This window comes from Dryobates pubescens, chromosome 4, assembly GCF_014839835.1.
Source record: "Dryobates pubescens isolate bDryPub1 chromosome 4, bDryPub1.pri, whole genome shotgun sequence".
Lineage (NCBI taxonomy): Eukaryota > Metazoa > Chordata > Aves > Piciformes > Picidae > Dryobates > Dryobates pubescens.
Genome location: NC_071615.1, coordinates 17,398,924 through 17,412,540, shown reverse-complemented (window position 1 = coordinate 17,412,540; position 13,617 = coordinate 17,398,924). Strand labels below are relative to the sequence as shown.

At 61.4% G+C, this 13,617-nt stretch overlaps 1 protein-coding gene across 1 annotated transcript in view; it reads right to left on the bottom strand.

The window, feature by feature from the left end:
* Positions 1-13,617, bottom strand: part of UBN1 (ubinuclein 1) — a 34,594-nt gene that overhangs the window by 19,330 nt on the left and 1,647 nt on the right. The window contains exons 2-8 of the mRNA XM_054180711.1: positions 11,751-11,837; positions 9,264-9,359; positions 8,877-9,011; positions 6,992-7,095; positions 5,551-5,983; positions 2,738-2,808; positions 772-901 (exon numbers count right to left, since the gene is read on the bottom strand). Of these exons, the coding sequence (XP_054036686.1) occupies positions 772-901; positions 2,738-2,808; positions 5,551-5,983; positions 6,992-7,095; positions 8,877-9,011; positions 9,264-9,359; positions 11,751-11,837 (1,056 nt within the window). The remainder of the gene's footprint in view (positions 1-771; positions 902-2,737; positions 2,809-5,550; positions 5,984-6,991; positions 7,096-8,876; positions 9,012-9,263; positions 9,360-11,750; positions 11,838-13,617) is intronic.

The window sequence follows — 13,617 nt, the reverse complement described above, 5'->3', positions numbered from 1 at the left end:
ACCCCCGGCCCTGGCCCCCAGCTGAGACCCACCCCTGAGACCCCCAGCTGAGACCCACCCCGAGATCCCCGGCTGAGACCCCCCCTGCCCAAGACCTCCCCTCCCTGAGACCCCCAGCCCTGCCCCCCAGCTGGCACCCCCCAGCTGAGACCCCCCCCTGAGGCCCCCAACCCTGCCAGGGCAGGGCCAGGCCTGAGCCCACAGGCAGGGGCCTGAGCTGCTCAGCACAGGGCACCAGAGCCTGAGGTGGGCAACAGCTCCCTGGGGGCAGGGAGGGCCCTGGGCACAGAGCTGTGCTCTGGGAGTGCCAGGGAGGGCCCTGGGCACAGAGCTGTGCTCTGGGGGGGTGCCAGGGAGGGCCCTGGGCACAGAGCTGTGCTCTGGGGGGGCGCCAGGGAGGGCCCTGGGCACAGAGCTGTGCTCTGGGGGGGCGCCAGGGAGGGCCCTGGGCACAGAGCTGTGCTCTGGGGGGGCGCCAGGGAGGGCCCTGGGCACAGAGCTGTGCTCTGGGGGGGTGCCAGGGAGGGCCCTGGGCACAGAGCTGTGCTCTGGGGGGGTGCCAGGGAGGGCCCTGGGTACAGAGCTGTGCTCTGGGGGTGCGCCAGGGAGGGCCCTGGGCACAGAGCTGTGCTCTGGGGGGGTGCCAGGGAGGGCCCTGGGCACAGAGCTGTGCTCTGGGGGGGTGCCAGGGAGGGCCCTGGGCACAGAGCTGTGCTCTGGGGGAGTGCCAGGGAGGGCCCTGGGCAGGAGCAGGGGCTGGCTGGCACTGACCTGCTCGCAGAGGTAGAGCTTCCTGGCACGCTTGAGCAGGGTGTCCTTGCTGCAGGGGAAGCAGGCAGCCAGGTGAGCGTAGACCCCCGAGCGCAGCTGGCTGCTCAGCTCCCGCGTCTGCAGCTCGATGCTGGGGGCAAGGCACACAGACAGAGTCAGCAGGGGCCTGCAGCCCTCCCCTGCCCAGCAGCAGGGCCACCCAGCTGCAGCCTGGGCAGCTGCAGGACAGAGGCACCCAGGACAGGCTGAGAAGCCCTCCTGCAAAGCCAGGCTGGGAGGGTTGGGGTTGTGCAAGAGGAGAAGGCTCCAGGGAGACCTCCTGGGGGCCTTGCAGGGCTGCAAGAGGCCAGGAGAGAGCTGGGGACAGACTGCTGAGCAGGGCCTGTTGGGGCAGGCCAAGGGGGGATGGTTGGAACTGCAAGAGGGAGACTGAGAGTGGAGAGAAGGGAGAAAGGTTTGGTGCTGAGGGTGGGGAGAGCCTGTGCCAGGCTGCCCAGAGAGCTGGGAGCTGCCCCATGGCTGGCAGCAGTGCAGGGCAGGTTGGTTGGGGCTGGGGGCAGCCTGCTGTGGCTGCAGCTGTCCCTGCTGGCTGCAGGGCTTGCACTGGGTGAGCTCTAAAGGTCTCCTGCAACCCAAACCTGTCCATCATTCCATGACTCTTTACAGTCAGCAGACTCAAACCCTTTATCCCCAGCCAGAGCAGGCTGCCCAGGGACACAGCCAGGCTGAGCTTCAATGGCTCCAGGGATGAGGCCTCAAGCACCTCCCTGGGCAGCCTGTGCCAGAGTCTCCCCAGCCTCCCTGTGCAAAACTCCCTCCTGGTGTCCAGCCTAACTCTGCCCTGCTCCAGCTCCAAACCATTGCCTCTGCTCCTGTCCCCACAGCCCCTTCTGAGCAGTCCCTCCCAGCCTGCCTGCAGCTGCCCTGCAGATACTGAACTGCAGCTCTGAGGTCTCCCTGCAGCCTTCCCTTCTCCAGGCTGCACAGCCCCAGCTCTCCCAGCCTGGCCCCACAGGGGAGGTTCTGCAGCCTCTGAGCATCTCTGTGGCTTCCTCTGGCCCCTCTCCAGCAGCTCCAGGTCTCTCTTGTGCTGGGGGTCCCATACCTGGCCCCAGCCCTGCAGGGGAGGTCTCCCCAGAGCAGAGGGCAGGATCCTCTCTCCAGCTCTGGCCACCCTGCTGTGGCTGCAGCCCAGGCTGCCCTTGGCCTCCTGTGCTGCCAGTGCCCACTGCTGGCTCCTGCCCAGCTCCTCCCCCCCAGCACCCCCAAGGCCTTCCCTGCAGGGCTGCTCTCAGTCTCATCCCCCCCAGCCTGGGTTGATGCCAAGGACTGCAGGACCTTGCAGTTGGCCTTGCTGAACCTCCTGAGGCTCTCCTCAGCCACCCCTGCAGCCTGTCCAGGTCCCTCTGGCTGCCTTCCCCTCCTTCAGCCTTACCAACCCCACTCAGCCTGCTGTGCCCTGCAGCCCTGCTCAGGGTGCCTCAGGCTCTGTGGCATTGAGGAAGATGCTGCACAGCTCTGGTCCCAGTGCAGGCCCCTGGGGGTCACCACCTGTGCCCCATCTCCATCTGGGGGTCACCACCTGTCCCCCATCTCCATCTGGGGGTCACCACCTGTCCCCCATCTCCATCTGAGGACACCATTGGTCACCTGGATGACCATGGCTGACACCTGCCAGGGACAGACCTCCTGCTCCTATATCAAGCTGCAGTCCCTGCTCAGGAGCCCCAACCTGAGTGCATGGAGATGAAGCTTGAGAAGAGGAGGCCTGGATGTGCCCCCTCCATGCTTCTCCTACCCCAGGGAAACATCAGAGCTCCACTGCAGGCATCTCCAGGAGGCCTCCCTGCTGCCCTGGCCACGTTCTGTGGGGAGGAGCTGTCCAGGGACAGCCTCCCAGCTGCTCCTCACAGCTCCCCTTCAGCTGCTCTGCCTCAGCAGCTCCTCCCCTGCTGGTGGCACTTACTCCAGGATGATGTTGTTGATGTCCTGAGTGAAGAATCTCTGTTTGCCTTCTCCCTCTGCAGCTCTGGCAGCCTGTGAATGAGCAGACAACACAAGTCACCAGCAGCACCACACAGGCACCAGGGGCCCAAACCACTCCACAAACATCACAAACCAAGGGCCAGCCTGCCTCCACCAAGCCCCAGCTCTGTCCCACCAAGCCCCAGCCTGCCTCCACCAAGCTCCAGCTCCCTCCCACCAAGCCCCAGCCTGCCTCCACCAAGCTCCAGCTCCCTCCCACCAAGCCCCAGCCTGCCTCCACCAAGCCCCAGCTCTGTCCCACCAAGCTCCAGCTTGCCTCCACCAAGCCCCAGCTCTGTCCCACCAAGCCCCAGCCTGCCTCCACCAAGCCCCAGCCTGCCTCCACCAAGCCCCAGCCTGCCTCCACCAAGCCCCAGCTCTGTCCCACCAAGCCCCAGCCTGCCTCCACCAAGCTCCAGCTCCCTCCCACCAAGCTCCAGCTCCCTCCCACCAAGCCCCAGCTCTGTCCCACCAAGCCCCAGCCTGCCTCCACCAAGCCCCAGCCTGCCTCCACCAAGCCCCAGCCTGCCTCCACCAAGCCCCAGCTCTGTCCCACCAAGCCCCAGCCTGCCTCCACCAAGCCCCAGCTCTGTCCCACCAAGCTCCATCCTGCCTCCACCAAGCTCCAGCCTCCCTCCACCAAGCTCCAGGCCTCTTGCCTGCTGCAGCTGGGCTCACAGCAGACACCTGGGGGATTGTGTCCTCTCCACTCACACCTCCTCAGAGCAGACACCTGGGGGATTGTGTCCTCTCCTCTCACACCTCCTCAGCTCCAGCCCAGCCTCCCACCTGAGCAGGTGAGACCCTGTCCTGCCCATTGACCTTCCCACTCTGCATTCTCCTGCTGAGTCCATTGGACTTCCTGCATGGAGCACTCCACACCTAAGCGGGCCAAGAAGCTCCTGTGGTGGCCATGGGGTGCTTTGAGCTGGGGAGAGGGCCAGGTGCAAGGCACAGGCTCAACCTCACACTAGAGCTGAGCCAGAAGAGTGCCTGGAGCAGCCCAGCTCAGCCCCAGCACCTGCAGTGAGGGGCAGGCAGACTTCTCAGCAGGCTCTCAAGACCAAGGTGGACACTAAGCCAAGAGCAGCAGCCCCAGGGGCTGGGTCAGTCCCAGCCAACACCATGGAAACCAGGAGGGGGAAAAAAAACAACCAGAAAGCTTCCTGAGGCATGACTGCAGCACACAGAGTGCTGCCCAAGACCTCCCCCCCAGGAGGAGTGTGTCCAGGAGAGGACAACTGCCAAGGGCTGTCAGTGTCTGCTGGCTGGGGAGGGAACCAAGGCTGGGATCCACCAGCAGGCACCACAGCAAGAGAGAGACTCCCTGTGTGGGAAAGGAGAGCAGGAGAAGGCCATTAGGGCTGCTCTGCCCTGGTCAGGCCACAGCTGCAGTCCTCCTGGGTCCACCTCTGGGCTTCCCAGTTCAGGAGAGACAGAGAAGTGCTGGAGAGAGTCCAGGGCAGGCTGCAGAGCTGCTGAGGGGCCTGGAGCAGCTCTGGGAGCAGCAAAGGCTGAGAGCCCTGGGGCTGAGAGCCTGCAGAAGAGCAGCCCCAGAGGGCAGCTGAGCAATGCTCAGCAAGAGCTAAAGGAGCTGTGGGGGGCAAGAGGCTGGGGCCAGACTCTGATGAGTGCTGCCCAGGGCCAGCACAAGGGGCAAGGGGCAGCAAGTGTCAGGCAGGAGGTTGGAGCTGAGCAGGAGGAGAAAGTTGTTTGGGGTGAGGCTGCTGGAGGCCTGGAGCAGGCTGCCCAGAGAGGTTGTGGAGTGTCCTGGTGTGGAGAGCTTCCAACCCCCCCTGGGCACTGTGCTGCTGGGCAGGGTGCTGGGGGTGCCCTGCTGGAGCAGGGGGTTGGGTGGGGGAGCTCCAGAGCTCCTTTCCAGCCTCACCCTGCTGGCACTCTTTGTGATTCTGTCACCCTGCAACCCCCTCTCAGGGCAGAAGCTGCCTCCAGCCCTGCCAGCAGAGCTGCTGACATGGAAGGGTGAAAGGAAGACACTGCAGAGAATCCTCAACAGCAAAACCCTTTGAGGGAGGGGAGGATAAAGTCAAATCAGTTCAGAGTCTCCACCTAACCCAGGAGATACTCCCAGCTGCTGGGATCACAGACTCACAGAGTGCCCTGGGCTGGAAGGGAGCTGCAAAGCTCACCCACACCAACCCCCTGCCCTCAGCAGGGACATCCCCAACCAGCTCAGGTTGCCCACAGCCCTGCCCAGCCTCACCTGGAATCTCTCCAGGCATGGAGCCTCAGCCCCCTCCCTGGGCAGCCTGCTGCAGTGCTCCAGCAGCCTCCTGCTGCACAACTTGTCCCTCACACCCAAAGGCCTGGTCCCTGGAGTCCTTCAGTCCCACCTGCCACAGGGCTCATGCCCCAGCTGCTTACATCTGGTGCTTCTCCTGCTCCACTTCTCCCCTTCCCACCCACAGCCCAGCAACAGGAGCCAGAGCAGCAGGAGGAGCTGTGGGCAGGCTGCTCCTGCACTACCTTTGTAGCAACATAACCCTGCAGCTGGTACCCTGGCTGAACCCTCTGCTTTAGCTCACATCTACCCAGGGTCTGCTGTGAACAGCAGGGAGACAACCATGGAGAGCCCTTTCCCTTCATCAGCTGCAGCTCCTCCTCCTCCTCCCCACCCCACACACTGGTCAGCAGCACTCAGACATCTCCAACAGAAGCACTTCTTTAGCAACAGCAGTTAGGAAGCTGCTCCAGTGAGAAGTGAGCTGCTGTGCAGGGCTGCAGGGGCCGTACCTGGGCCAGCTCCTTGATGCGCTTCTCCAGGGGGGCCGGCAGCCCCTCGGGCAGGGAGGGAGGCTGCCGGAACTCCTGCTCCGGCCCCGCCGCATCGCTGCCGTCCTCCGCCTCCGCAAAGGGACTGCCCTCGGGGGACTCGCTGAGGAGCCTCTCCAGGTCCAGCTCAGTCAAGGAGTCCATGGCTGTGGCCGCCTGAAGCAGGTCACTGTCGCTGGCGTGGCCAAAGAGCGAGAGCAGAGGGTCGGGCACGGCCTCTGCCTCCCTGGGGGCCGGGGGCTCTGCCGGCGAGGGAGTCGCCGCCTTCTGCTCCTCGTCCTTTTTCTTCTGAGCATCCTTCTCCTTCTGAAACTTCTTCAGCATCTCCTTGACACTAAGAGCCCCAGAGTATTTCTTCTTCTTCTTCTCCTTGCTTGCATTTAACGCTGTAAAGCTGCAAACAGAGGGATGGAGGAGGAAAGGCAACGGAAATGAGGCCAGGAGGAAGGGACGGGGATGCCTTCACCCCAGCCACGGCTTGCAGCCGGCTAAGCCTTGACCAGTTACAGCAGGAAGAACACTCCATGGTCTCTTAAGCTCTCTTCTGCTTGTGCTCCTTGCTCAGGCTGCAGGAGAGGCTGACCTCCCTCACTGCTGGAGCTTCAAAGTGCCTCCAGCAAGCTCTGCTCTTGGTCAGCCACCTGCACCTCTCCTGCAAGGAAGGTTGGGCAATGCGCCAGTGCAGAGCAGCTTAGGAGGAGACCTTCTTGTGGCCTTCCAGGATCTGAAAGGGGCTACAGGAAAGATGGGGAAGGACTTTGGAGGGTGTCAGGGAGGCATAGGACTGGGGGGGATGGAGCAAAAGTAGAAGTGGGGAGATTGAGACTGGATGTGAGGAAGAAGTTGTTCCCCATGAGGGTGGTGAGAGCCTGGCACAGGCTGCCCAGGGAGGTGGTGGAAGCCTCCTGCCTGGAGGTGTTTGCAGCCAGGCTGGAGGTGGCTGGGAGCAACCTGCTGCAGTGTGAGGTGTCCCTGGCCATGGCAGGGGGGTTGGAACTGGCTGATCCTTGAGGTCCCTTCCAACCCTATTCTATGATTCAATGATTCTACCTGAGGCAAGGCAGAGCTTGCATGACAGCAGCTGGAAGCTTTTTGCCTGTTGGAGCCAGGAGAGCAAATTCCTTTTCCATCTCTTCAGGCTCTCCAGTAACTGCCTCCATCATGAGTGCACAAACAGAGCTCCAACAGTGGGGCCAGCCCTGCCCCCTCCTCCCCTCACTGTGGAGCTCTGCTCCTTCCCTTACCCCAAGCTGCCTTTCTTCTCCCTCTTCAGAAGCCAGAGGGGTTGCCCCCCTGGGGTTTCTGCAGCACACCCTCAAGCCTCCCTCCCCTGGCAGCAGCTATGCCAAATGCCACCTGTGACCCCAACAGGAGGCAGTCAGCATTCCCTCCCCCTCCTTACCCAGCCTTTGGAAACTTGGACTTCTTGGATTTCTTTTCCTTGTCATAGGAATCATCTTTCTTCTTCTTCTTGACCTTTTCACCTCCATCTTTCAACTTCCTCTTCTGGAGAGAGGTCACAAAGCAAAATCACAACCAGAGCACCACCACAGCACCTCCTGCAACACTGCCTCTGGGCCCTCTGCCCACATGAGCCCCAAGCCAGCTGACTGTGCCCATGGTTCTGGCACACAGAGCCTTCTTCACTTCACAGCAGTGCTGATGCCACACAGAAAGCTGATGCCACCTCCTGACACCCTTGAATGCTGCTCAGCACTGATCAGATCCCCTGCTCCCATCCTCCTGACACCCAGCCTTGAGTGCTGCTCAGCACTCATCAGATCCCCTGCTCCCATCCTCCTGACACCCTCCCTTCAGTGCTGCTCAGCACTGAGCAGATCCCCTGCTCCCATCCTCCTGACACCCTCCCTTCAGTGCTGCTCAGCACTCATCAGATCCCCTGCTCCCATCCTCCTGACACCAACCCTTCAGTGCTGCTCAGCACTCATCAGATCCCCTGCTCCCATCCTCCTGACACCCTCCCTTCAGTGCTGCTCAGCACTCATCAGATCCCCTGCTCCCATCCTCCTGACACCAACCCTTCAGTGCTGCTCAGCACTCATCAGATCCCCTGCTCCCATCCTCCTGACACCCTCCCTTCAGTGCTGCTCAGCACTCATCAGATCCCCTGCTCCCATCCTCCTGACACCCTCCCTTCACTGCTGCTCAGCACTCATCAGATCCCCTGCTCCCATCCTCCTGACACCCTCCCTTCACTGCTGCTCAGCACTCATCAGATCCCCTGCTCCCATCCTCCTGACACCTTCCCTTCAGTGCTGCTCAGCACTCATCAGATCCCCTGCTCCCATCCTCCTGACACCCTCCCTTCACTGCTGCTCAGCACTCATCAGATCCCCTGCTCCCATCCTCCTGACACCCTCCCTTCACTGCTGCTCAGCACTCATCAGATTCCCTGCTCCCATCCTCCTGACACCCTCCCTTCAGTGCTGCTCAGCACTCATCAGATCCCCTGCTCCCATCCTCCTGACACCCTCCCTTCACTGCTGCTCAGCACTCATCAGATTCCCTGCTCCCATCCTCCTGACACCCTCCCTTCAGTGCTGCTCAGCACTCATCAGATCCCCTGCTCCCATCCTCCTGGCACCCTCTTTTCAGTGCTGCTCAGCACTCATCAGATGCCCTCTCAGGCTGCTCTCCTCCAGCCCAAACAGCCCCAGGGCTCTCAGCCTTTCCCTCCAAGGGAGGTTAATTCCCAGCAGGCTCCCAGGGATCTCAGGACAAAGCAAGTTCAGTTCTAGGCCTTTTCACATGGAAGCCCAGCCTGGTGCAGCCCAATGGAGCAGGGGCTGAGCTGCCAGCCAGGCTGGCACTGTGCCACCAGAGGTGATGCTCAGTGAGGTCTGAAGGGATGCCCAGCTGCTGCTGCTGCCTCCCCTTTTAGCCACTTCCCTGCAGCACCACACAAACAGGGCTGGCTCCAGCAGAGGTTGCCACCAAAGAGCAGAACCTGATCTCCCAGCAGAGTCCCCAGCACCCCTCAGATGAGGAAGAGGATGCTGGAACAATCCTTGCCCTCCCACCATGATGCTAAGTGGCTTTTCAGGGTGGCAAGCAGCTGCTGGCCCCTCTGCTCCAGGGAGCAGGCAGCGCCACCAGAGCCTCCTCCGTGGCAGCCATGCTCCACTCCCCAGCCCTGGGACAGGAGGAGGTTTCTGTCCACACCAAGTCCCAGATCTCACTCTGCCTCCCATGGCAAGCCACCTTTCATGCCTCAAACCCACTGAGCTGTAAGAGAGGGAAGAAGAGAGGCCAGCTGGCTTGCTGACCTTGGGGCACTTCTTCTTCTTCTCTTTCACGTAGTCATCTTCCGACTCGGAGGCCTGCCGGAACTGCAGCGTCCCTGAGTTGATGTAGAAGCCTCCATACTTGGTTGTGAGAGAAGCTGGCACCAGCTCATCATACTGCAAACAACAGAGAACACCTTGCTGGTAGTGAGAGCTGTGAGATTCCACCCTGGGGGGCAGCTGCCCAGGGAATGGAGTGGGATTTGTGCTCCCCCAGGAGGGAGGCAGGGCGGTAGACACTGCCGCTAACCATCCTCCTGCCCTGTGCTCGCCCCAGGAGCCCTCATTCCCCAGCCCTGCAGGCTGCTGGCTCTCCCCCAGCTCAGGCTGTGCCCAGGCAGCTGTCTGTAAGCTGCTCCCAGGACTCACAGCTTCGGAGTTGTCGATGAAGGAGTCGGACTCGTCGTAGCCGTAGCCCATGTCGATCAGGTCCTGGATGCGGTCCTTGCGGCGCCTCTTCCCGCCCTGGGCGACACAACAGGGACCTCCTGCAGCTGCCTCCTGCTCTGACCATGGGGGCAGCCCTGGCACAGGGGCCTGGCACTGCCCCTGCACAGAAATGGGGCTGAGATCTCTCAGCTCCCAGCAGCAGCAGCAGCAGCCCCGGAGCAGCGCTCACCCAGAGCGGCAGGGGCTGGAAGGGACCTCTGGAGAGCACCCACTGCAAGGCCTGCCAGAGCAGCAGCACCTAGAGCTCACACAGGGACACAGCCAGGGGGCTCTGGAAAGTCTCCACCACCCCTCTGGGCAGCCTGCCCCAGGGCTCCAGCACCCTTCAGTTACAGCAGTTCCTCCTCACGTTCAGATGGAGTTTCTGTTCCAGTTGGTGCTCACTGGCCCTGACCCTGGGCACCACTGAACCTTTGCTCCCATCCTCCTGGCACCCAGCCTTGAGTGCTGCTCAGCACTGATCAGATCCCCTGCTCCCATCCTCCTGACACCCTCCCTTCAGTGCTGCTCAGCACTCATCAGATCCCCTGCTCCCATCCTCCTGACACCCTCCCTTCAGTGCTGCTCAGCACTCATCAGATCCCCTGCTCCCATCCTCCTGACACCCTCCCTTCAGTGCTGCTCAGCACTCATCAGATCCCCTGCTCCCATCCTCCTGACACCCTCCCTTCAGTGCTGCTCAGCACTCACCAGATCCCCTGCTCCCATCCTCCTGATACCCTTCAGTGCTGCTCAGCACTCATCAGATCCCCTGCTCCCATCCTCCTGACACCCTCCCTTCAGTGCTGCTCAGCACTCATCAGATGCCCTCTCAGGCTGCTCTCCTCCAGCCCAAACAGCCCCAGGGCTCTCAGCCTTTCCCTCCAAGGGAGGTTAATTCCCAGCAGGCTCCCAGGGATCTCAGGACAAAGTAAATTCAGTTCTAGGCCTTTTCACATGGAAGCCCAGCCTGGTGCAGCCCAATGGAGCAGGGGCTGAGCTGCCAGCCAGGCTGGCACTGTGCCACCAGAGGTGATGCTGAATGAGGTCTGTGCCCCTCAGAATAGAATCAAAGAATCAGTTTGGTTGGCAAAGCCCTTTAGGCTCCTCCAGTCCAGCCTGTCTGTAACTCTGCCCAGGCTGGGGCTGAGCCCTGGCCCTCAGCACCACAGCTCTGCCTCTGGGAAACACCTCCAGGGGTGGGGATTCAGCCACCCCCCTGGGCAGTCTGTTTCCATACCTGGAAACCCTTGCTGGGAAGAAATACTTCCTAATATCCAACCTAACCCTCCCCTTTCGGGCAAGTTCCTCTCTTCCTACCACTTGTTCCTTGGGAGCAGAGCCCAAGCCCCAGCTGGCTGCAGCCTCCTCTCAGGGAGCTGCAGAGAGCAAGGAGGTCTCCCTCAGCCTCCTCTGCTCCAGGCTCAACCCCCCCAGCTCCCTCAGCTGCTCCTCCCCAGCCCTCTTCTCCAGACCCTTCCCCAGCTCTCTTGCCCTTCTCTGGCCCTGCTCCAGCTCCTCAAGGTCCTTCTGGCAGTGAGGAGCCCAGAGCTGAACCCAGCACTCAAGCTGTGGCCTCCCCAGTGCCCAGCCCAGGGGCACCATCCCTGCCCTGCTCCTGCTGCCACCCCACTGCTGCTCCAGGCCAGGCTGCTGCTGCCCTTCTTGCCCCCCTGGGCACCCCCTGGCTCCTCTCCAGCTGCTGGCACCCAGCACCCCCAGGGCCTTCTCTGCTGGGCACTTTGCAGCCCCTCTGCCCCCAGCCTGGAGCCTTCCTGGGGTGGTTGTGCCCCAAGGCCAGGACCCAGCCCTTGGCCCTTCAACCCTGCTGCCAGTGCAGTGCAGGACTGCTCAGCACAGCTGCTACACAGTCACTACACCCTGCTCACTCCATGCCCCAAACACAAACCCAGAGCATGAAGGAGACCCAGAGGTCAAATCCTTATCACGAGGCAGGCCATCAACCCAGCCTCCAGAGGTGCCCATGGCCAAACCTTACAGAGCTGCCCTGCTGCCTGTGGAAATCAAGTGAGAGGAAGAAGAGAAAGGAGCTGAGTGAGGCAGAGCAGTGTCCCTCACCCTGCCTGCCCCCAGGGCTCAGGGTGCTGGCAGGTCCCATGGCCTGCACATCAATTTGGGCTTCAGAAACTGAAGGGCTCCAAGTGCCAGCAACTTCTGTGCCACCCCCAGTGAGAGGAGCACTCCCCTCCAGCAGCCTCCTCTGACCTAAGAGCACAGCTGACCCATTTGCATGGCCCCACTGCCTCGAGGTGGGAAAGGAAGGGAGAAGCCAGCAGCTTCCAGCAAGGACAAAGGATTGAGAGCAAGAAAACAAAGCCAAAGGGCACCAGCTGGTGCTGGCTGAGCTGACCCCCTGCCTGTGCCAGGGGCTGGGGGACAACCAGAGGCAGTGCAAGGCAAACTCACATATTTTTCTTCAAACTTCCTAGCAAGAGCTTCCACTTTGTGCCTTTCCTTCTCCTCATCGTTGAAGGGATCAGCAGGGTCTTTCTTCTGGGGAAATAAGAGAGGCAAAGACAAATCAAAGGCAGTTCTGGCACCTTCCCAACCCCCCCCCAGGGCTGGAGCAGCCAGGCAGCAGCTCAGACAAATCAGCAGTGATCAAAACCTTCACCAGTGACACAAGGCAGAGGATCAAGGCAGCCTCAGCACATCTGCAGATGAGCCCAAGCTGAGTGGTGCAGGTGAGGTGCCTGAGGGGCAGGAGCCACCCAGAGGGACCTGAAGAATCAGGGCCCTGTGAGCTCCAAGAGGCTGAGCAGAGAGCTGGGGACTGAGCTTCACAGCATCACAGTCTCACAGAATCACCAAGGTTGGAAGAGGCCTCGAGGATCATCGAGTCCAAGCTGGCACCACAGACCTCAGGACTAACCCAGGGCTCCAAGGGCCACATCCAAGCCCCTCTGGAACACCTCCAGGGATGGGGACTCCACCACCTCCCTGGGCAGCACATCCCAATGGCTAACAACTCTCTCAGTGAAGAACTTTCTCCTCACCTCCAGCCTAAACCTCCCCTGGCACAGCTTGAGACTGTGTCCTCTTGTTCTGCTGCTGGCTGCCTGGGAGCAGAGCCCAACCCCCACCTGGCTAAAACCTCCCTGCAGGGAGTTGCAGAGAGCAAGAAGGTCTCCCCTGAGCCTCCTCTTCTGCAGGCTAAGCAACCCCAGCTCCCTCAGCCTCTCCTCCCAGGGCTGTGCCCCAGACCCCTCCCCAGCTTTGTTGCCCTTCTCTGGACACCTTCAAGTCTCTCAATGTCCTTCTTGAGCTGAGGAGCCCAGAGCTGGACACAGGACTCAAGCTGTGGCCTGAGCAGTGCTGAGCACAGGGCACAAGGACTTCCCTGCTCCTGCTGGCCACACTCTGCCTGCTGCAGGCCAGGATGCCCTTGGCCTTCTTGGCCCCCTGGGCACACTGCTGGCTCATGTTCAGCCAGCTGTCAATCAGCACCCCCAGGTCCCTCTCTGCCTGGCTGCTCTCAACCACTCTGCCCCCAGCCTGTAGCTCTGCCTGGGGTTGCTGTGGCCAAAGTGCAGCCCCTGGCACTGGGACTTGTTGAATGCCATCCTGTTGGCCTCTGCCCATCTGCCCAGCCTGGCAAGGTGCCTCTGCAGAGCCCTTCTGCCCTCTAACTGACCAACCTCTGCTCCCAGCTTGCTGTCAGCTGCAAATTTGCTGATGCCTGACTCAATGCCCTCCTCCAGATCATCAATGAAGATATTGAACAGGCTGGGGCCCAGCACTGCTCCCTGGGGCACACCACTGGTGCCTGGCTGCCAGCTGGCTGTGGCACCATTCACCACCACTCTCTGGGCTCAGCCTCCAGCCAGGTCCTAACCCAGCTCAGAGTGCTGCTGGCCAAGCCAGGGGCTGACAGCTTGGCCAGGAGTTTGCTGTGGGGGACAGTTTTGAGCAGGGCCTGGTAGGACAGGCTAAAAGGGACTGTTTGAACTCAAAGAGAGAGATTGAATGTGGAGAGAAGGGAGAAATGTTTGACACTGAGGGTGAGGAGAGCCTGGCCCAGGCTGCCCAGAGAGCTGGGAGCTGTCCTGTCCCTGGAGGCATTCAAGCTGAAGCTTGACAGGGCTCTGAGCAACCTGCCCTGGTTGCAGAAGTCCCTGCTGACTGCAGGGGTTGGACTGGATGAGCTCTAAAGGTCCCTTCCATCCCAAGCAGTCCATGACTCTTGAGAGCTTCTATGCTTCAGGTGCTCTCCCAGCTGCTTTGGTCCTTCTGCCTCTGCTTCTCCTGACTCAAACCAAAAGCAACACAAAGC